Raw genomic sequence first — 23,364 nt, 5'->3', positions numbered from 1 at the left:
TAAAGCTTAATTTTGACCAAATTTTGACCTCAAATTAGGTGTTTTCGCACCTTTTGACCTCAAATTAGGTGTTTTCGCACCTGATGATAAAATTGTAGAAATTATATTCATTTATGGCTGGGACTGTTTGTCCTTATTAAATAGTTTGGCCTGAAAAAGCGTTTTTGACTTTATATAACTGAAAATTTTTATATGATAAAACTACTGTATCTGGCCGTATGAAGAATTCCAGTAGGTACACAACGTATTATGGTAGAGTTGATTAAAATTTGTTGTAGTACAACGAAGAATAATTTCCTGCATTCCCGGGTAGAAAGTGTCTGTCCTTGCTAGTAGCTTGCCAAGAATGGAGAAAGAACGTTCAACAGCAGCAGTTGTTGGCTGACAACACTGAAGTTGTGCATACACTGCTGTAGACACACCGTGCTGGGTCATTCTGACAATATTGTATACTTCAAAATTTTTCATCATGCGCTTCTTGATGTAAGAACCATGCAATGCCCAAGCAGTCCTACTTCAGATAGCGGTTCGTTGACCACAACATCATGTCAATTGTCAACCTATTTGTTTCGTTTGACCGTTCATGATTCACGATGAGCAGACAATGGGCCCTCCACAACGATAGGCCTATAAAGTAGGCTAGAAGCTGTAAAATAGCAAATGATAAGTTCACCGACAGAGCAAAATCTACGATTCAAACGAAATAGAGGGTCAAATTGACAATTTCTTGACCTAACGCTTAAATTTTGACAAAATTTTGACATATTTTTGACATGTCAAAAAATCGCCCAAGTAATAACAAATTATATTAAACTTGACATTATCAACCAGGGTTGATGGGATGCATGGAGCTGCTTTTACACCACTAGTCAAAAATCTTCAAAAAATACAAAATTAACCCCACCTGAACTAATAACTCCCTTCGGCCGAATGAAACAACAGAATCTACTCGCGTACCACCTAGAAGACCTTCGCGTACCACTAGTGGTACGCGTACCACAGGTTGGGAACCACTGGGTTAGATAGTCTATGTACAAAGTTGTGTATGTATATATATCACACTGTGTCTCCATAGTCGCCGTCGCCGACGCCGACCACACTCAGTTTAGACAATCCCATGTCTGGCAAATTTTATGAGAAATATACTTTATTACATTCAGCAAATTCATTGCGGAGATTCTGTCTCAGAATTCCACTATAGCTATGCCGCATTACGCTGTGATGAGCCATGGTCGCAAAACGGATGCGACAATCGACCTGACTCTTTGATGGGAAATTCGACTAAGAATTTGCTGTACGGCTTAAACGTTCACCGGACCAAATACATGACTGGAATTTGTTTTTTGTTTCTCGGATTGTGCCTCATTCACTACGAGAAATCGTCAAGGAGTTTTTATTGAGTTGACATGCGTTTTGGATATATTTTCGGACATGTTCATGTTCATGCGTCCCAAAGCTTCAGTAATGCGACTTGCATTTCGGTATAAGCACAATAATTACACTATGTCTGCACATATCGTACATATTATTTTTATCTTTTATCATGTCCACTTTAACATGGCTATGAAATTATTTGGATACTCTATGGCACTTCGTTGATTATTTCACAAGATCCAAGCTACGAAGACAGATTGTGCCTATTATGAAGTTTTACAGAGTGCAGTTTCGATTAAGAAGCTCACATTGATGAGCGATGTGATACATGTTTTAGGTTTCAACGACAAAATCGCGCAGATAAATCGAAGATTCAAGGCCACCACTTTGAGCGAAGTCAATATACTGAAACGATAATTACGATTGATATAAGTCAAAAAAGGTGCAATTTCGATCGTGAGTGACTCTATCATTGCACAGGCCACGGCCTTCTCGGGCTCAAATCATTTCTGTCAAGTGTCAAGACTTAAATTCGAGTATGTTCGGATCGCTTTGACCAAGTCTAATAGTTTACAACGCCCGAATTACAAAATCAAAGTTTTCACACAACTTTTACAACCTAAAACGCAGTGCGGAATATGCGAATGCGGAGATGTGTGGTTTTGCTTCCTCCAGACATTTTTACTCGTCTTAACATCCTAAGCGCCGTCTGACACGCGGAAATTGATGACACACAATTGCATATTATTCATTGCGAGCATATACTATACAAAAACATATAGTTGAATACAAAATGTTGACACAGTTTCGTTAACAAACTATAACCCACAACTCCTGGAAGGAAACTGCGGACAGCAATTGGTGTTATTCGAATATGGAGTGCGCGGAGGTCATAGTTATTGATTCATATGATAATGCTTGATCTCTGCTTGATATGACTTTGCTGGCGTACCATTATCGACTTTTCTTATGTATTGCTTAATTTTATCTGCTCAGTTTCAGTCATATTTGGTGATATACTATTATTGATATACTTCCCAATGATTCTCTACTAGTTGCTGCCGATTACCCCTGACGAGTGTCAGCTGTAAATATTCCGGCTCATTTCAATACGAAACTACGATCCAATTAAATATTGGAGTTCTGTACCTCCAAGATTATCTTGAAATATTTAAGTTTTGTATTCAGTTATATATTTGTCTTTCAGTGCTGCGAGCCGCAATCGATTCTGTTCAAAAGCGGAGGTAGAATCGACCCTCGATTGTAAAATCACTATCATACACTTCAGAGGTGTCACCTTTACTAATTGGTGAAAATTTGTCTTATTACCAGCAAACACCAACCAACAAGCGTCCTGTTGTGGTTGACTTTTTGTATCAATAACCACGGGCTAACGCCGACTGTAATGTACCAGCTCTTCGGATTTCATAGGATCTGATTTCAATGATATCGTACATACTTTTCTTCGTAGGCTTCTTAGCCAAACGTAGTAATATGACGAAATGGTCTGTACGGTTCATTTTTATCGGCACCACTATAACAGTGGAACAACAGTGTGTTCCATTCAACAGTTGATAATCTGCAGACGATATGACCTAACAGGCAAGAGTGTATACCGGTACTGGCTTAGTTGGACGTCGGCTGGATTCTGGGGATATTTAGGGTGATTCTGCAAGACCAGTCATAACACTGATTTATCGTGGTTGTCATTATTTACACGTTGTGTGTTAGGTGTAAAAATAAAACACCAAGGTGAAAATTTTATTCTCTTTTTGCTGTTTTCAGAGTAAATTTTATTTTTTTATTCGATATGCTGGAAGCACACTAAATTCGCGTCGAGTCACGCATATCAGAACAATGACTTTTTGCGTCACGACTCCACGGTATAGCTCAGCGATCGTAAAATAAATTAAACAACGGAACAAATCATTTAATCATTAGCATTATTTTCTCTTTGTTGTCAACACAAATTTCCAGATAAATGGTTACTTTTCACCATTCAAAATATCATGTATATAAAATGACAAAGCAATTGATTTCCTATACGTGGCACTTCTTAATCGAAGGCTTCATTATAACAAAATACGAAAATATACCAATACGCGTGTCGCGATCTGTTATGTGTACAGTTACTAGCCGTAATAACCTGAAATTTGGTGTGTGAGGGAGAGAGAGGGGGGAGAGAGAGATAATGTTTATTCGTATACATTACATATCAACATTACACTACAAAAATGTAACAGTGAAATGCGACATGCAAGGTAGACGGGAGGCTCGATATGACAAAGTCTTCATTGTATTCATTGTAACTCCATTCCTGCATCAAAAGTAACCTATCTTTACAAGCAAGTTTAGGAAGGGTGTTAGAAATATCTCCACACTATAGATGCCATGAAAAATCACATTGTCACACCTAAACAAATCAACAATGAACAAAACAGATCAATTTCTCCTAATGACGCGAATGCGGGTATATGCTGCTGTGTGACGCAACCAAGTTTCGGATTCAGGTGCAAGATCGAAAGATGACACATATGGAACAAAACCGGTGTTACACAGAAGGATATGCGAAAGTCCGACCCAAAACTACTCGGGGCTATCGTCGGCGATGAAGTCTTTTAACGTGACACGTTAAATTCCGGAAAACACTTCGCCTTGTATTATCAACGCCGCTCAAGCTCGAAAAGTAGCCCGAGGCTGTCTCGCTGCACTAAATAATACTATTGGTAACTACTATGGCAGTCACACGTGGCCGAAATCAGTATTACATTTGTGGGTGAGCGAAATCAGTGCTGTCACAATAATGGGAAAGTTAATAATAGCGGGACTGCTATTAATCTGCCTTGCAACAGCATCTGTGCATGCTGTGGATAGTACTGAAGATCTTATGCTGGTAAGTGAGTTTGTGAACTGTATGTTGTCTACCCGAGATGTGGAATGCAGCTTCTTACAAATGCACCACATTTGGTATACTGGTGGCATGTATAATGTAGCCAAGACTGCGATTCATATGAGGAACATAAGTTCCATTGTATATCTTCTCATGCAAGTACCGTGGATATGAATATCTATATGCTAGAGCTGCAATGAAAGCTCATTCCAAAGTAGCCTAAATGTCTATATAAGCAATTTGAAATGTTATGTTGCATATTAGCAGTACAAATTGATTCATTCTCTGAAGATCCCACCTGAATTCGTTGTCTGTCGAGATGACAGAGTTCCATAATCCTTGTTAAAACCGAGTTTCCGGCTGCCGTGTCGAATTTCAATTCTATCGACACGTCACCCAATTGATCGAAGCCGCGCTTCGGGTAAACATTTCCTGTGGCATAATGCGCACAGTATAATTACTACCGCTACTGGAAATGTTCTGATAAACGGATCATACAACGCTGCGTATTATAATGTAACTATCATTGTATGATTAAGGACTGTAAAGTCGTTACCACATCGACAATTATTATCATTCAGTGTGACTGATTTGGTTGATTATTCCTATCTGTCGATTTCAGTTAGGCCTGTCTGCATATGCAGTTTTAACTCCGTCTTCGACATGCGTCCAGGTCAAGAGCTTTTGCTATAAATATTAATCAAATTGTCTCCAACGATTACGTCATACCAGTGTTGGGATGACTCGAGTCCCCTTTTTCGTATGACTTGACTTGATTCGAGTCACTTTGCTAAAATGACTTGACTTGACTTGACTTGACTTGACTCGACGCATCAGAAATGTGGATTGACTCGTGACTCGGAGCAAAATTCACGAGTCAATTTCAAGTCATCAAGTATTCGGTTTCGATAAAAATCACTGTTTCTTCCCTATGTTCGGATTGTTCGCGAACGCTGGTGTAAGCCGTGAAAGCGACCAATCATTCAATGATCGTGTGTTACACTGAGCCTCCATTGTTCTCACATAAATAAAATGACCACAAACGTAGTGATTGAAGCTTTCAGGTTACGTTGTCGTAAACTGCTAGTGAAGTAATTTAATAGCATAATATTCATTTCTGTTTTCTGTTCTTATACCTTGGCCAAACCTCTTGTTTTATTGAAATTGAATTCGAATATAGTTTATATACTCCTCAACCATTGGCGCAGGCTCGAAATTTATCATATCAATATGTAAATGGTAATGCATAGCATCTTACCAATTCGTGTCTCTATTTTGGCTGATAACTATAAACTGAGGCTATGCAATTACTTCGTGTAGTTTAACAGCAGTTCTACGTATATGTGAGCGATACAGCGCCTTCTTTCGTGTATATTTACCTCTATATTCATTCATCGGTTCAGAATCAATAACCACATCAATCTGTATTTCAAACAGTTAGCATGACGTAATCATGCCTCATACTTCGAAAAGTCAACTTGACTTGAATTGTGACTTGACTCGTGACTTAACTTGACTTGACTCGATTTGACTCGACTTGACTCGACTTGACTCGAGTCACCTCCAGAAATCAACTGACTTGACTTGACTCGAGTCACATTTGAAAATCGATTGACTTGACTTGACTCGAGTCAAAATATGCAATGACTCGAAATGACTCGTGACTCGAAGGTAGTGACTTGATCCCAACACTGCGTCATACAGTACACCGGGATTCCGAAAATACGACCAATGATATGTCTTGATAAAATCATATATAAAGGAAGGAGTATTTTAGGCCTACTGACAAGTAATGTACGCAATGCCGATATCGTGTTCTTACTTGAAAATCCGTATCCGTATCAAACCCGTCTGTTGCTGTTTATCACTATCCTACACTTAATATTTGCACAAAAGATGACGGTTAAACGACAATATATCTAAATTTGAACGAAAACTGGGAGTGAGCGGGGCTTCCGTGACGGTCCTAAGGGGATCCACTTTATATTTCCAGAGAACCGCATATTGTGCGTGCCGATGTTGCGAGAAGGAAAAAGAATGTTTCCGACACGACGCGATTCCCGCCACTTTTAAATGCAGCGAGAGCAATTGCAATGAGAAATTTTGCGGCGCGTGGGACGAGGCAAAATGCGCGAAAAGCTGCTTTTGCGAGTAAGTTAAAAGTCGAATATGTGCACGCTTTTAAGATAAAGTAATGCTTCGAATATTGGCTAGAGAGCTTCTTGGAGGTACAGAACTTCAATATACAATTGCATATTCATATTGAAAGGAACCCGAATATTTTCTGCTGACACTCGTCAAGGGTAATCGTCAGCAACTAGTAGAGAATTGGAAAGAGCCAGGGTTGTAACCAAGTCACAAGGCTCCGATTCACATGACAATCTCACTTTTATAGTTTTTACTCGAGTCATTTTCGATTCACCACCGAGTCAAGTCCGAGTCCGAGTCAGCGACCAAAGGGTCGAGTCACTCGAGTCTGAGTCCAAGTCATTGTTTTGAATGGTCAGTTTCCAGTTAAAGTCTCGTTAAACCCAATTCTTTCAGTTCTGTTTGGTGATATCGAATGGTTCGCATTTATAATATACTAATTTCCCTCACTTCTAGCAGTTTCTGATCGCATTTTCAAGTACCAGTACCAATAGACGAAATACCAATAATGTGGTTACTTTACTATTCTCCGAAATTACAATTAAACGTCGGTCTTGGCCGTCTGAGTCTCGAGTCATGCGCAATGACTGGAGTCCAAGTCGAGTTAATACACCGATTGACTCGAGTCGAGTCGAGTCATTTTCGTATTTTGAGAAAATGACTCGAGTCAAATCGGGTCATCAGAAAATCGTGACTCGAGTCGAGTCATGACTCGAGAGTCATTACAGCCTTGGAAAAAGCATTGCATATCAAAAATCATATCACCAAATAATGGCTGACAGGGCCGTGTCCACGGTGTATTTCCATTTAATTACACAATTCCACATGCCAAATCATAGCAAGTATTTGAAAATTCCAGACACAACTGTACAACTAGACTGCCTGTAATCAAGGTCTTCTAATATAATTCGTGATATTTCGACAAGCTAATATGTCAATTTCAGTCACGAAAGACATATACAAACGCATCCCAAAACAGCTTTTCATATACTTTTCCAAATCTAAGTGAAATGAGTAAGAGGTTTTACCTTAAAAAACTGTTAAAATGAAGTGGGAGTATAGTCAAAAAGCAGAGTCACTCTGGTAGGTAACTCAAGTAGCGTACACCAAACCTCTTCGATTACTCTAAAAAGCAGAAGTACATAGTCCATTCAGTTTAGTTCAGTTAAATATTCAAAATTTCATACAATCAATACACCACAACATTGTGATACAATGAAAAGATAGGAAGGTCACGAAACGATTTGGAGCAGTCTTTGGAATCATAGACAGTTAGACACCCACCTGACACTTCGTTACTATAACTATCGAATGTAAACATGGAATGGCAACGACCGATTTTGCAGCTTCGTTCCGCTGAGACTGCATTCAGAATTGTTTTGTGGCAGCGACTGTAAGATTTCTGGGAATTCAAAAGTTATTTTCCAGCTCGTTTCTCTTGATCGAAAGCTACTGCCGTAATGATTCCGAAAATATCAATTAAATTATGGTCAGGCTCCGGATTTTGACGAAAAATCACCCTCAACATCGGAAATGTGCATCGTTCAGAACAATCGGATGACCATAACAATGACCCATTGCGGCTCTCCCATTGTTCGTACGATGCCGTTATTTCAGACTTGCAGGGTGGATTCTGGGTGGTTCAGTGCCTTTTCATATTTTGATTTATATTTTCGGAGTCAGTGTGATAGTAACTTTCGATCAAGACTAGATTCAGCAAATTCTGCCTTCTGGAAGATAACTTTTGAATTGCCAGAAATCCTACAGTCGCTTCCGCAAACAATTCTGAATCCAGACTCAGCGAAGCGGAACGAAGCTCCAAAATCGGTCGTTGCCTTTCCATGTTTACATCCGATACTATAACCATCTCTGCCTGTATAATTTACACAATGTACTCTTCAGGAAATGCAAAGACACGATACAGAAAGAAGACTACCGATGCACATCTCACAGAGGAGTGCCAGAAAGTTGTGACTGTAAAAAACATAAGACTGATTGCGACAAGCTCCGGCGTGGTGTCGAAGAAGTCAACGAGGGCCTGAAACTGAAAATGGGCGATAACCTGCATTGCTTCATGCCGTGCTTATGCACGTAAGATTTCATTTGGTGAAGGCCTTTTTTCTTCAGGAAACCATCAGACAAAATTTATATAGGCCTAGCATGTGTCCTGTTAAGGGGATTTCCCCTTATTTCTCAAGAAAAATAAATTGTCCTCTAAGAAGCTAAAATGCCCAAATGACCCTATTTTTTCGCATTTCCAGTTAGTTGTTTATGCTTTGTACAATACTTTTAAGCGAGACGTTGTATTTAGTTACATAATATCGCTGTAGCCATGAAATCTGCTGAAATTCTGGATTAAAAAAAGGTTTGCAACAATATTGTCCTACCAACCCTACCGTCATGATGTTTATTGCAAATATTGCATGAGGGGATCTGTCGCAATTTTTCTGACACAAGTTCAAACTTAACAGTTCTAAAAATTGGATCAGTTCCGAGTATTTTAACTGTTGTCTATAATTTCAATAATGTTTCATGTAAAAAATTCCACCAACTCGTTAAAAATAACTATTCCTTTTTGGTAAAGGTTAAGGGAACCTCAAAAATCTCCATGGGCTGAATCTGAAAATAAAATTTGATTTGGTGTTTTTGTATCAATTGCTTCTGTAACTTTTGCCTGAAACTAACAAGGAAATGTCCAACATTATCAACCTCGAACGTAACATCTCTATTTTCGTTTTATTTGTCGGCAAAAAAAATCTATATTCTCTTTTGCGGTGCAGAAAAGATGGTGGGCCAATTTTATAGGATTTGAAACCGGCAAGGCGTAGAAATTAAGACGCTGATTTCGCCTGAAACATAAGTGTGGTATTTCACTACTGCAGAAAATGTAAGGATAGTCTACCTCCAGAGATGTACGGCGAATGCATGATGAGCCAACAGCCGGACGAGGATTGCGATTGTTCGGGAGTTCGATGTCCAAGCCAAGAAGTGTTGGATGGTTTGAAAAAGGTAATTATGTTTGTCTAATTGCACAAAATATAGGCAAATTCCGATGGTCTAATTCTCGTCTAATTTATGAAATGTTTCTATGCTCTGGTTTTAATTTTAATATAATTTCTGTAATTCCTGAAAATGCTACAAGAGAACTGTACAATGCTAAACGAGCCAAGATCGGTGTAGGCTTCAGACATTTGCCATTCACCGCATGCTCATGAGGATGAAGATAGATTTGATATGAAATGAATTTGATTTTCTTTCTAATTCGTAACTCAAGTCAATTTCCGTTTTTGTGAATTCAGTAAGTCTAATTTCATTCGAAAAAAACTGAAAATTTTCTAGATTTCCAACTCTGATTACTAGTAGTTAACAGTTATTATGCTCCTTTTTCGACAATTATTTTGTATTTAACAATTTCGCGTTCGATCTCGGTAGCTTGAACCCTAAACTCTCAATATCATACATGAACAGTATAGGCCATTATCTGAAGCAGGGACATTTCCCGGTAATGACAACATTGTTTATACTCGGCAACCAGAGGTGGTCGAAGAAGTCACCGTCGCTACTCAAGTAGAAGTAGAAGTAACACCGGAATTTCTACTCAAGTAGAAGTAGGAGTGGTGGTTCACAAGTAATTAAGTAAGTAGGTATTCTACGCTTACTTTTGCCTACAAAACTGAAAACTGTCATGTAGAAGTAGAAGTAGTCTAAAATCATAACTACTTAAAAAGTAGTGTAAGTAGGGAAAATCTCCTTCAAGTACTTCACAAAGTAGAAGTACTTCGTTACTGACCACCTCTGTCGGCAACAAGGCCCAAAAGTTACATACTCCTATTGCAGAGAGGACATTTGCTTCATAATATCAGCTACCTTTGCTTCTTCAACGACAAATCAAAATATTACCTAAAAGTATAAGTTTATATTTCCACTAGAATACTTTTCAATGTTCATAGGTGAGGGAGATGCGGGCCAGAAACCCTGACGGCAGTGCGTACAAGTTTGCTGACGAGATTGACAGAAATATGCCACCTGAAAAAGCGAAGGAAGTCAAATGCAAAATGCAATGCTATTGCGAGTGAGGATATAATATAATGAATATAATTTCTACTGAATGAACCATGATTTTATGTCCACAAGACAGTTTTTTACGTTATATTGTCGTGCAACATGGATTTTGCGATGAATTTGCAATTCAAGGCTGGTATACCGCGGAGTATGACCAGCAGATTGACCCACTACCAGACTTAGACAACTTGATTATCCTAGTTCTAGCGAATACCGCTAATCTAATTCTAATCTAACATGTGAAATGTTTCTTTGCTCTAATTCTAGTTCTAGTCTAATTTGTGAAATAATACCATGCTCTAATTTTTTATTCTAATCTAATTTCTCGTTTTCCTGAAAATGCTACTGGAGTTCAGCGTATCGGGCGAAACGGAGCCAAGCTTAGTGTACAGACATTTGCAATTCTCGTGCTTACGAGCTACGAGAATGAAATCTGACTGGATACGAACTGAACTTGCTTCAATTTCCAAGTTTTCGCCAATTAAGTAATTTTAATTCTAATCTAATTTGGGAAACTATGTAGCTATAATTGTAATTCTAGTCTTATATGAAGAAAAAAACTGTTTAGCTTTAATTGTAATTTTAATCTAATTTGGCAAAACTGTGTAGCCATAATTTGAATTGTAGTATAATTTGGAAAAAAATCATAAGCTTTAATTCTAATTTTAATCTAATTAGCAAGAACTGTGTAGCGATAATTCTAATTCTAGTCTAATTTTCGAAAAGAATGTGTAGCTATATTTCTCATTTTAATCTAATTTGGAAAAAATGTGTAGCTTGAATTCAAATCCTAATCTAATTCGAAAAAGTTGAAAATATTGTAGTTTTGCTAGTCTGCTAGCCAGTAGCCACCCTATACGCAGACAAATCACGATAAATTACCGTGCATCTTTTGCTGCGCAGTACCTGTGGAGCCAGCAACGAGAACGTGTACGACACCTGTCAAAAGATGCTGCCAAAGCCGCGGTTAGAAGGCTGCGAGTGCAACGACGAAGACATAAAATGCCCGACGCAAGATCTCGATCAGCATTGCAAGCTGTATTGCTTCTGCAAGTGAGTTGACTGTACCAGCAAATATGGTGTACCTTACTACAGGTCGCAATACCGGACTGTGTCTTACGACTTCAACTATGGGTAGGCCTATCTGATTGTCATGGGCATGATTCTATAAGATATATATATATACGTGAATAAACATGTTTCTGGGTCCACTTTTCTCAACATTTGAATCTGCAAATGTCACAAAACGAAAAATGAGTAATTTCGACATGTTATTCAGTACCGCAGTTGTAGGCTACACGAGTTGTGGCCATAACTATACAAAACGGAATTGAATTTACTAGTATCATGTCTAAATTCAGTTTAGGATAGGGATGTCGTATTCTACCATCGAGTTCTCAACAAAGGGCATTTGTACATACCAGCAGCTTGCATCCAAAGGTTGTCATAAACGTAATACGAAATAACTAGTAATCTTTGGTGTACTCAAGCAGGTTTGTGATATCATATACAAGAAGCAATGCAATGTAATGAGCAGATAGGAGGATGCCGAAACGACCAGTTGTGGTCTCTTGATCTGGCATCCAGACCTATTAGTGCCCGATGTCACAGTCTTGAACCCGGGCCGCCTGTGTAAGGAGCGACGCTCACCATACTACGCTATCTCCCCATACTTCTCGACTGTTCATTTTATGATTCGATTTGGAGTAGAGGTTTGACATGGATAGGAAATTAGGTAGAAATTTACGATGTTATTTTGACTTCTATACTTGGGTATACTTATGATGACAACTCTGACCGACTCAGCCCCTATCACTTAGAGCCGTCAAACAATACATGTAGCATAATCCAAGATAGACTGTAGACCTAGATCGTACTAGGGTTACCATTAAGACGGAGCATGGACCGGAGCCGGATTGGATATCCAACCGGATATTCTCATTTTTGGCCGGAGCCGGATCAGTTCTTTTTCTGACGCCGCTTACATAAACCCCATGCGAAGTCCAAGTTGGCATAATTACTTCAGATAAGGGTTGGATTTGATCTTTGAGTTTTTCGTTTCCTGTTTGCATTGTTTCGATCAATATTCAATACCATCCTGAATCCGGCCTGTGAGTCGGACCGGAGTCGGACCAGAGCTTTAAAAAACGGGATCGGAGTAGGACCAGAGAATTTGTCGATCCGCTCCGCACTTACCATACGTCCTAGGATTTGTCCTACTTTTTCACAAAATGTCGTTCCTTCGCCCAAATGTCCTCCTTTTTGGCAATTTCTCCTCCTTTTTAGCTCATAATACCAAAATAGACCTTGAATGACGCGAACTGTGGGCCGAAATGACGAGAGACGGGTATGTCGGAAGTCCAGTCCAAAAAATAACCTTTTTTCTAGTCAACCCAGTGAGATTCACCCGTTTTGTCGTCCGCTATAGTAACTTTTGCAGCCTGTGAGTGTGAAAGTATCCCCCTTTACGGATCCCAAAACATGGTGACCCTAACTATACAAGTGTACATGTGTGGTATACAGTGTGTGCTCATTTTCCATTCTAGGGGATGCAAAGATGATCCACGAATGGTGGAAAAGTTTCTTGATTCTTGCGAAGCCATGACAAAACAGAAGCAAGATTGCCTATGCGCCGACGAAGAAGATTGCAGTGTGCTGGATAAGTTTACGTCCGAAGAAATACAAAAGAAGAAAGAGCAAATGCCGAAAAAGGGGAAGCTAAAAAAGAAAATGCAGGACAAAGATGAATTGTAAAGACCGGAGTGTTTTATTTATACAAGCGGGTCGCCTTCCCATGTATCATTACCTGGAAGGTCATGCTTCTATACTGTGGCTTCTGAGCCGAGTTTAGATGTGATTTTGATGGAAATTATATTTTCGCGCATTTTTGTATGTTCTCATTTAGACAATTATAAATCTCATGGAAAATATGGATTTATTATGTGTGAAACGTACAAGTACTCACACGCGTATACGTTCATTAGTTTGCGATGAATCTTATAATCATGACAATGAATTATATCCGACATAGCCTATTATATTAGCTAGCAATTTCCGGGCGAATCCATCTAAAAATTAAATTGTGTAGTGTGGTATGCGTCGATATCATCATCTGAAGACCAGCACGACTGTGACGATGAAATGATGATGAGCTATAAAAACTATTATCAAGCAATCATCACATGTTTTATGTATTTTTATGACTGGTGCACACTGGCTCTCGCGACACGACAAAACGAGGGAATCGTGCCTAACGTATTTATTCCTGCATAAAGCTTCGCGATCCGTTTCCTGATAGCTCACATAGACAGATACAGAAACATACAATATGGAAAATTTACGTTAATATGCCCCTAGATAGCCATGGCCCACAGCTGGGAACATCTGGATTACAACGTTTAATATATTATGAGTGTCTCTAATTCACAAGGCTTAAAACGGCCGTACCATGACTTGGAATATATTCATACGATTAGGCCTATATATTATGGCAACCATATTTTAAGATCATGAAAATGGGACACTTTTTACAAATCACAAAACTTATAATATCGGACGAGAAATCGGTTAATTTGTCATTTTCCACGGGAAGTAATGTTTTCTTGACTAAAAATAGGTCATTTTTCCAAATCCACTCCCGGAAGACTCGCCCTACGGTAATTTAGGTTGTGGATGACCTTTCTTTCAGTCATCCTTGCCTTCACTTCCATCACAATCCAGATATCGCGCGATTTATGGCATTTTTGTAGTTCTGCGTACAATTGCCTGGTTGTCAAAGCTATAAAACAGAACGAATTGCCAAAAAAGTTGGACATTTGGGCGTCCTCGGAGGACATTCTTCATTTCTTGAAAATGGAGGACGAATCCTCCTATAGGAGGACGTATGGTAACTCTACTATTTATCCGTGGGCGGTTTATATCTGTCGGGTGTGAGCGCACCTGGATCATAGGTTCAATCATTAATCAGACAACAGAGCGGTGATCAGGGGATCGTTTACCAATGCAAACGAAAGAGCGATGTATATGACGGTGATTGTGTGTTGTGCATTATGTTCTGACATGAAGATAAATAGCCTATAGTTTGCGACAATAAAGCGGTCAATTATTCTCTTAATAAAGTGAGTATTAATTGAACAATTAAAACAGCCCCGTGTTTATCTTCATATCATGAACCTTGGCGATTTTATCGAAGAGCGCTGGTCAGTGGCAAGGACAAACGCAGTAGGATGTTATTGCGATGATGTATCGGTGTCAGTTTATTAACAATCTTATAATTTCAATACACCACAAGACTTCGATACAATGAAAAGATAGGAAAGTGTCGAAATAACTAGCAGTCTTTGAAATCAGACACCCACCTGGGCCTAGGCGATGTAAATAAGAGGCAGCATGCACATAGCACATTGTACACTGGACGGAAAAAAATAAGGGATAACATAAAACAAATAGTGATGAAAATGAATGACGCATGTGTGGATAGGCGATATTGATATGACAGATCCAGGTCCGGCAATCTTGCGCGTTGACTATAGTATTAATTCTGTAACTATAAATATTCTTCTAATGTGAATTTGCTCACGGATCATAGCAAATAGACAGGCGGCGTCCCTAGAACATTGGAACAGTAGTTACATTTGGAAGACTAGCCTGCCACTGGATTGCTTAACCATGATTCGGCAGCCAGCCTATTTTGGTACGCTAGCCTTGAACATTTTGGTTCATTATGGAATATTGATATCAACCGGTCTACCGTATTGGAGATATAGCAGTTGGCAGGTACGATTGTGATCCCTACTATACACGCTAACTCTGCTTAGTTAGGTCCCGACAACTGGGAAAGATACACAGGCCACAGTAAATTTGTTTCCGTACGCTTTATGGATGCTATTGTTATGCCGTGCTGCCAGAGTTGGATCAATTGTAATTGTAATTGTAATTGAATGTAATTAATTACATTTTTCAATGTAATTGTTATGTAATTGTAATTGAAGCATTTTTATTTTGTGTAATTGTAATTTAAATTTGACAAAAATTTTGCTTAATTACAATTTCAATTACATTAAATTGCTATTGAGACCTGACAAGCACAACATGAAATAATTGACTTATAATGCATTCTCTTGAAATGTCGACAAGGAATTTGGTGGATCCATTCGCGGAAGCCCTTGACTGCGCCCTTGCGGGCGAAGTTTTTTTTATTTTTACCGCTATGCTGGCCTCGGCTGCCATTGTATACAATTTTTAGATTACTAACCAACGGATGGATTCGCAACACGTGACTCACGATTGAATACGCCGAGAAGCGAACTGCTGAGCCGGCTAAAAGCAGCAGAATTGATAGTCCCATACCTGGCGATCCAAGTGTCGAAATTTGATATGTATGGTCCTAATCGAAAGCTAGTGTCGCACTGATTCCGCAATAAAAGTATAATTCCAGGCAGTGGTACCATCCCAAAATAGTCGTGAAAGTCTGGGAATCGGCATTGTTCTGAACAATCGCTGGGCGTAATTGGCAATTGTTGTGGTCATGCTGCTGCAGCGCTCTCACTTTTCAGAACAGTCGGCCTTAAGCGGCTATTTTGGACCAGTTACATTGCCCTGGCGAGATTTTATTTTGTATTTTCGGAATTAGTACATCAATAGCTTACGATAAAGACCAGATGCATCAAATTTGGACGCATGGATCGCCAGCTCTAGGACTACAAAGTTTGCTGCTTTTAGCCGGCTCTGCAGTACGTTTGTCGGTGCATTCATCCGTGACTCACATCTTGCGCATCTATCCGTGGGTTGGCAATCTACAATACGATTTCAGATCACGATGCTGCATCGTTACTTCGTCTGGCTAACTAACCAGACCACTGGATATTATATAACGTCATATCTGACAAAGCACGGTTTTATTTTTACTCCTCATCCTAATTCCTACGTCCCTCGACAAAAATAATATTATTTCTTTCATTATATACTATATACGCAAATCCAACACGTGCATATATTATCATACTTTTTCAACGACATACTGCACCCTATCCTTAATCCTAACCCATAGGAAATTAGGTAAATAACATTTTACATTTCCAATTACGTGAGCCATAATTACCGAGCATACAAAACACGCTTATATTACGTCAAAATGACATCATACATAGCATACTATGTACGCCAGAGATGAGCATGGATTAGGATTAGGTTTTGAAAAAACAGGATTTGTGAAATTTTGTCGGATTTGGATTGGATTTGGATTAGACATTTTTTTCAGAACGGATTAGGATTTGGATTGGATTTACCTATTTTCTGGGAGATTGAAATGTCGTGTGGCGAATGGCGACAAACTTTATTCAAATCAGTTATTAATGTAATTATGGTTACTCAGTTATCTTGAATCAAGTGAATTGTTGGTTGTGAAAGAAAATTTTTGAATCACTCCATTGCATAAATTAGTATTTTTTCTGAATTTCCAGTTGGAATCGGATTAGGATTGGACATGGACTAGAATCTGAAAAAGTTATGGATTAGGATTTGGATTTGGATTAGGACATAGAAATTTCAAATCCGCTCATCTCTGATGTACGCACATAAACGCATTTATTACTACACAATCTGAACTAGACTTGAATTGTTGTTAAATACGACGCTACGGTTGTCAAGGAGCACGGTTGAATTTATGATTAATCAATTACATGTTCAACAGCAGCAATTGTAATTGTAATTGTAATGTAATTGAAGCATGCAAGGAGTAATTGTAATTGTAATTATAATTTGATATTTTTAGTATGGAGTAATTGTAATTGTAATGTAATTGAAACATGCATGAAAGTAATTGTAATTGTAATTGTAATTGAACTGAAATAATGTAATTGATCCAACTCTGCGTGCTGCATAATAATTCAATTATAGTCTGATTGCCTAAGATACTCATGAAATGATAAGCATTTTCAGCAGTTGAGAAGGAAATTGTCTGCCTCAATATTCAATTTCAGATTCATCAGATTTATCTCGAATTATGCTAGCTTGTATCAATAATCAATATGCGCACTATGTGGTGATCAAGTAAATAGACTTATACGTGAGTACATAATGCGTAGGCATTCTGTAACGTTTAGATATCCAATCCTCTGTATGGACGAATACCTACGTTTGATGGCATTTGGTGGCAATGCATGTCTCTCAAGGATGGAGGATTCACTTGCAATAATTACGGAATGCCATCTCTGTTCATTGATCGTAAGTGACATCTCTATTGGTTTCGATGTGCTAGTCCCAGAAGGTGCGCGTCGCGGTACTTGGCCGATATAGGCAGCAAGTGTTGACCAATACAATAAGTACGGTCGCTCCGATCACACAACAATGATAAACTCAACTCGATTGGTCTGTCCATCTCAAGATTGTAATTGACTTAATTAATTACACTGTGTACTTGACACGACGGTGCTGCACAAGCAGGACCAGCTGTCATCCCGTTACGCGTTTTTGAGGTTATCAATGAGCTATTTTATTGGAGTGGCTGTCGAGTAACTATTACTATAGATATCACAAAACCGTTTCGACTACACTATAGGCTACTTTTATTCCCGTTCAATTTCCATTATAAATAGGCCTCGACTATACCGAACCCTATTTACATTTTCGAAGTATTTACACGTGAGGCTATATGTTGCTGAATTTTGCAGCTGTTATACAAGCAGCAAGAGGGTTGATGGTGGTGTCTTGCATACTGTCCTTTCTGGCAATGCTCATGAATATGCTGATTATAGACTCCTGTATTATACTCCCGCCGAACGCGAAAATAAGATATATCTTGGCGTTAACTAGTGGGATTTTCCAACTGGTTACCTGTAAGTATCTTCAACTTCATTCTTCAATTGATCTGTTCCCTGGGTAACAGTATATTATATTGGATTACTTACAGGTTTGTGCAGTTTGGTTGCAACTGCATACTACGGATGGAAAATTACATACGAATACTATAGTCCGCTGTATAGCGAAAGGGAATTCACTTATATGTACGGACCGTGCCTGTATCTTATTTGGATATCAATGTTTTTTGGTAAGGGGAGTGACATTGTGATTTATTAACGTTACAATTTTAATAAAAGTATACGCACGCATCCATATACATTATACATACAATCTACATCAGTAGTTCTCAACCTCTTTGTCCTCGCAGACGGGTAAAACTTCAAACCAAATGTTGCGGAACGGTGAACCTTCAAAATTCAAAATTACCCTACATTTAATTTCAACAAACGTCTCTGCAACTCAAATGGAAACTTCTTTAATGCCGCCTTTTTGATTGTAGATATTGATACATGGTTCTACAGAGGTTTCGGCAACGCGAAGCTCGCTAAAACCGGTTAAAGGTCAGATACTTGATTGTAAATGTTCGGTATCGTTTGAAAGGAATGCGAGTTCGCTGTTTGCTATAGCCTCTATAATACTGTCAAGTGTCGCTTAATTTCACAGTCAGAATTATACGGAGTTTGTTTAAGTCTCTGTAGCTTTCACAAATAACTTGTACGAAGCGAGTTGTCGGATACTTTTTAATAATTTCGTTCTAAACTTGCAACATTGTGACGTACACCCAAATCATACCATGCGCATAAACTCTTTATTGTGACACCATGGAGAAAAATACGCAACAAACTTTTGAATCAATTTAATATTTGATTTTTTAGTTCTGTAATCAACGGACAAGCGTCCAACTTCATACATTTTGACTCGAAATATAAAATACTAAAATACTTGTCGAACCGGCAGGAAACTTGCCACGAACCGGCATTTGAGAATCACTGATCTACACATACATATCGCATTCATACATCGATAGTAGGCCTATAGCCTACAATCTTGTGCTGTGTCTACGCGCCATTTATTAGTATAGCAGGTAGAACGAATATTGTATGATTTAGAATGTTGAAATCGATAAACAAGGTAAATTGTTGGCTACTGTTCGTTCTAGTAAATTTCATCATAAATAATACGTCACAGCTCTCATCGCTGCCGTAATACTCATAGTGGGCGCTTGTAAAGATAGAAGAACTCCTGAGGATGACTTCGGTGGATATCGGCCTTCAAGGTATCATTTTGATTTTACCAATGCGTAGCCTACTCCGCACATGTGGCGACTGGTATAGTCACGAATTACGTTATAGTTAATATGGAAAAGGGGTTTGATGGTATCCGTGTCTGTATAAAATAGTTTACTGTATGTCAGCAAGAATATCATTCAATGCTCACTGCTCAGGCTCACACATAGGCCTATGTTACTCATGTCTTACAATGGTGTCTCTTTACATAGCTTGGCATTGGCGGATTTCAGTCGATCTATGAAGACAAAAGAAGAGTATATATGATGTGAAAGTGGAAACACCCTATAGGTATAGTTCATGCAGAAGCATACTGCAGACGGGAAAAGTCACTCTTCATACGTGCCCGGTATCAACACAGTATCAAGGAATTCTCAGAATATTACCTCAAGCGGATCCGATCGAATATATGATATCTACTTTTCCTGGATATGTATATTGTCTTTCTATTATGGCTACCGTGTGGTCGAATGTTTTTATTGAGATTTTTTTCGCTCTGAAATTCATATTTATTCTACTATACTATGATATTTCTATTCGAATGCAGTACGGCAGGGGTGCGCACTGCGCAACCTGTGATCAGAAAAGAAAGCGGCCCCAGAAAAAGACGTGTGGCAGCTTTGAATGGTGTGCTGTCCGCGAATCAGATTTTAATTAGTCAAATCTGCTGGTTAAGCCAATGTGCCAGTGTTCTGAGATATGGCCCCCAAACACTAAAATAGGCATATGCCACATTTTAGGGCAGTGCTGGTTCCCAAAATTTTTCGACTTGCGGCACACTGGACAAATTATAATACGCTCGTGGCACACTTACAAGAACATCTATTCGCGATTTAATGCGATAGCTATGCTTGTTTGTATACAAACGACGTTAAATTGTTGACAAACATACCCGCATTTCGTCGTTTTGCAATCAGTCTCTCGGTTACGGCTTTCTATTTCAGTCAAAACGGAAAAAATATGTTACGCATATCCATTAAGGTGCAAATTACAATAACATTTTGATTGGAATTAGATTTGCACTTCCAGTTATCAAATGGAATATATATGATTTGGAAGGAGACATCAAAACTTTTCGTGAACACAGCGTATAGGCCTACCACAAAACACGGGGGTTTGATAAATCAATGAGCTGTTCTTCTTGTGCAAAACGATTGCTGAATTTATTGTTCCAAATGGATTGACTATCCAAATCCACCTATATTGTTTAGAGCAAATCCTGAGATGTATTGTTGAATTGAAGTGTAAGTTGAATTCCAGACAATGCGCTCATGAATTGCGACACGATTGCTATAGTTTATGAGTTGGTCACATGTGCTTGTGGTTATTTATCAGCCTGCTGAAGAAGTTAGACCGGTTTCAAGTCACATCAGCTCACCTGCATGCCATCTTCAATATCATACAGTGTTTTCCAAAATTCCAGAAAGACTCAATCGCGGCACACCTAAGAATCTGCGAGGCACACAGTTCCGGGGCATGTATGAAAAGCGAAGGTGAAGACAACCAGTTGTATGTAGCACAGTCCTATGAAAAATGCGTGACGCGCGCAATTTCAAATTGGGGTGCATTATATTCCTTGCGGCTGGCCGCATCTGCACGACTGGGATCAGATTACGAGGACGAGGATATTAGGCACCGACCATCTCGACCACCAGAGGTATTAATATCGAGGGTCAAAAATACATCGCCCTAGTAATAACTAATCCCAATAGACCGCGCAAAGCGCGACGAAATCGTTTTGTGGCAAGAAATTCAACAAATATTACAAACATATTAGAAGTTCGCTCTGGTGCGGTCGCGACCCAAATTTATACCCGTTACAACCAATGTTTCCTCTAATTTTTCACGAGTCCGCGCGCACTCACCAACTCACTGCGCGGTCCCTTGGACAACTGTGCGTAACGACTAAAAATAGGTCATCACTTCGGATTTCTTGTGCGCAACTTAGATTTTCTGATCGCAAAGACCGTGTCAGCACTGTGCAATTGCGCACGTGCGCAGCTTAGAGCGAACATGGTTCGCAATTTATACTGCATGTAAGAACCCCTGTTCGATAGACTACTACAATAGTTTAGTAACACTGGTCAACACACATTTTGGTGCCAAGAAATTTTCAACGGTTTTAGGGTAATCAATTGCATGTGTTTCTGCGCGGCAGTCTGAATCATGCGCTGCCGATTATAGGCGCAGAAGCCTGTCTATGGGGTTATCTACGGATGCTAATCGTTGTAATTCATACACGTGATCCATGACTTTAATAACACAATAGCACGCCCAACTTGATGATGATAGCTGACACTTAGCACAGCAACAGCAACATACAGCCGGCGAACGTAACAGAATCAAGATAAACGTAACTAATGTAAGGTTTACAATTAATTTTGCGTCAACGTAAATAACCAACAAACGGTGGTTCGCAGACGCTTTATATAGCGGTAAGAACAGCCTATCTGAAAAGGCTTGATTGCAAATGATTACTAAAATCAGGATTAACAAATGAAATGCGCAAGCGCAAACACTCCCCCATTTGACTGATCCCAGTCAACAGAATTATCAATGTAATACACGTTCCGATCACTCGAATCATCATCCACATAGGCAAAGTGAGACTGTACAAGGCAAAGTCAGATTGCACAATGACCAACATACAAAGAGCTGCTGAACCTCCGATCCAAAATACATTCTATATATATCACCCTAAATAGTAGAAAGGCGTTCACCAGCTCTACAAGCGATGAGAATGAATCACTTTTTAAATGGTAGGATGGCGTTCGACATCTCTACAGGCGAGAAGAATAAATCATTTGGAATAAATATGGAAGCAGTCAGCAACTCTACACAAGCGATGATAATAGATCACTTTGAATTGGTAACGAAGCGTTCAGCATGTCTACAAGCGACCAGAATAAATCACTATGAATGAACGCAGACAATCGAGCGCGACTTAACTTGGACAGTTTCACTTAGGCGCGTGATGATGACTCGATGTCGGATGAATCGTATCACACTCTGGAAAATTCGTCACCTTCGGAAAAGTCGAAATAATCTTAGAGGCGTTCCCGCAACGTGCAATAGCTCGAAATGAATATTCCGGAATCATAACAATATTTCCGGCATTGCTCGGTAGAAATTCTTCAAATAGCCGAATTGTCCTTTCGATGCGAGGTGCCCGACACAAATCTAACAGACGATGAGCGTTAATACCTCGAGGGAACGGTAGCGAGGACGAAACTGAAGCGACTGCGCAGAGGAATGAATGTCTGTGCAGATAAATTGTTCCGTCTCGACCCTATGCTGCCTTGAATGCCAGTCAGCTTCATCGTCAGGTGGAGTACTCATTCATCTCCAAGAGGTCGTTTCTGTTGAAATGGAATCACACAATACAGAACATACGTCTTCGTCGGTTTCACGCAACGGACCAATCTTCCGCATCCAACGTCTGTGCATCTCTGTCGGCAACTGTGACTCAAGCACCCGAGTGAATATGGTCCCGGGTGATATCATCTGGAGAGAAAAGAATATACTCCCCATGCAGTTGCGCTGCCATCTTTGCAACGATCCTGAATGTGGCAGCCATGCAGTCGATGCGACTGTCAGACAAACGGAGAATGCTGCAGACAAGATTAACGCGTTGTCGAAATACGGAAACTGAACTGACGGAATGAAACAGAGCTCCTGATTTTCGAAACGGTGAACATAGACTGTAGAAACATCGCAATCGTCCGCTCCGTCCAAGAAGAAAACGCCCTCTTCAATGTGGAGAACATTCGATGGAAATCTTCAATCGGAGAATTGATTGTAGAT

General features: G+C 39.4%; 2 protein-coding genes across 2 annotated transcripts; both read left to right on the top strand.

The window, feature by feature from the left end:
- The first annotated feature begins 4,026 nt into the window (after window positions 1-4,026).
- Window positions 4,027-13,402, top strand: LOC145454821 (uncharacterized). Its single transcript, XM_080332813.1, has 7 exons — window positions 4,027-4,267; window positions 6,258-6,415; window positions 8,315-8,503; window positions 9,295-9,421; window positions 10,363-10,484; window positions 11,378-11,527; window positions 13,021-13,402. Exons 1-7 carry the CDS (start codon window positions 4,178-4,180, stop codon window positions 13,226-13,228), a joined length of 1,044 nt encoding a protein of 347 aa, XP_080188939.1. The 5' UTR covers window positions 4,027-4,177; the 3' UTR covers window positions 13,229-13,402.
- Window positions 13,403-14,658: 1,256 nt separating this feature from the next.
- Window positions 14,659-20,082, top strand: LOC145454833 (claudin-19-like). Its single transcript, XM_080332826.1, has 6 exons — window positions 14,659-15,250; window positions 17,578-17,698; window positions 18,145-18,309; window positions 18,384-18,521; window positions 19,463-19,550; window positions 19,773-20,082. Exons 1-6 carry the CDS (start codon window positions 15,143-15,145, stop codon window positions 19,825-19,827), a joined length of 675 nt encoding a protein of 224 aa, XP_080188952.1. The 5' UTR covers window positions 14,659-15,142; the 3' UTR covers window positions 19,828-20,082.
- Window positions 20,083-23,364: the final 3,282 nt, after the last annotated feature.

The sequence above is a fragment of the Botryllus schlosseri genome, chromosome 13 (assembly GCF_051294905.1).
Source record: "Botryllus schlosseri isolate E-star chromosome 13, Bs_hap1, whole genome shotgun sequence".
Lineage (NCBI taxonomy): Eukaryota > Metazoa > Chordata > Ascidiacea > Stolidobranchia > Styelidae > Botryllus > Botryllus schlosseri.
Note: the sequence above shows the minus strand (reverse complement) of the source record. Positions and strands in the feature narration are given on the sequence as shown.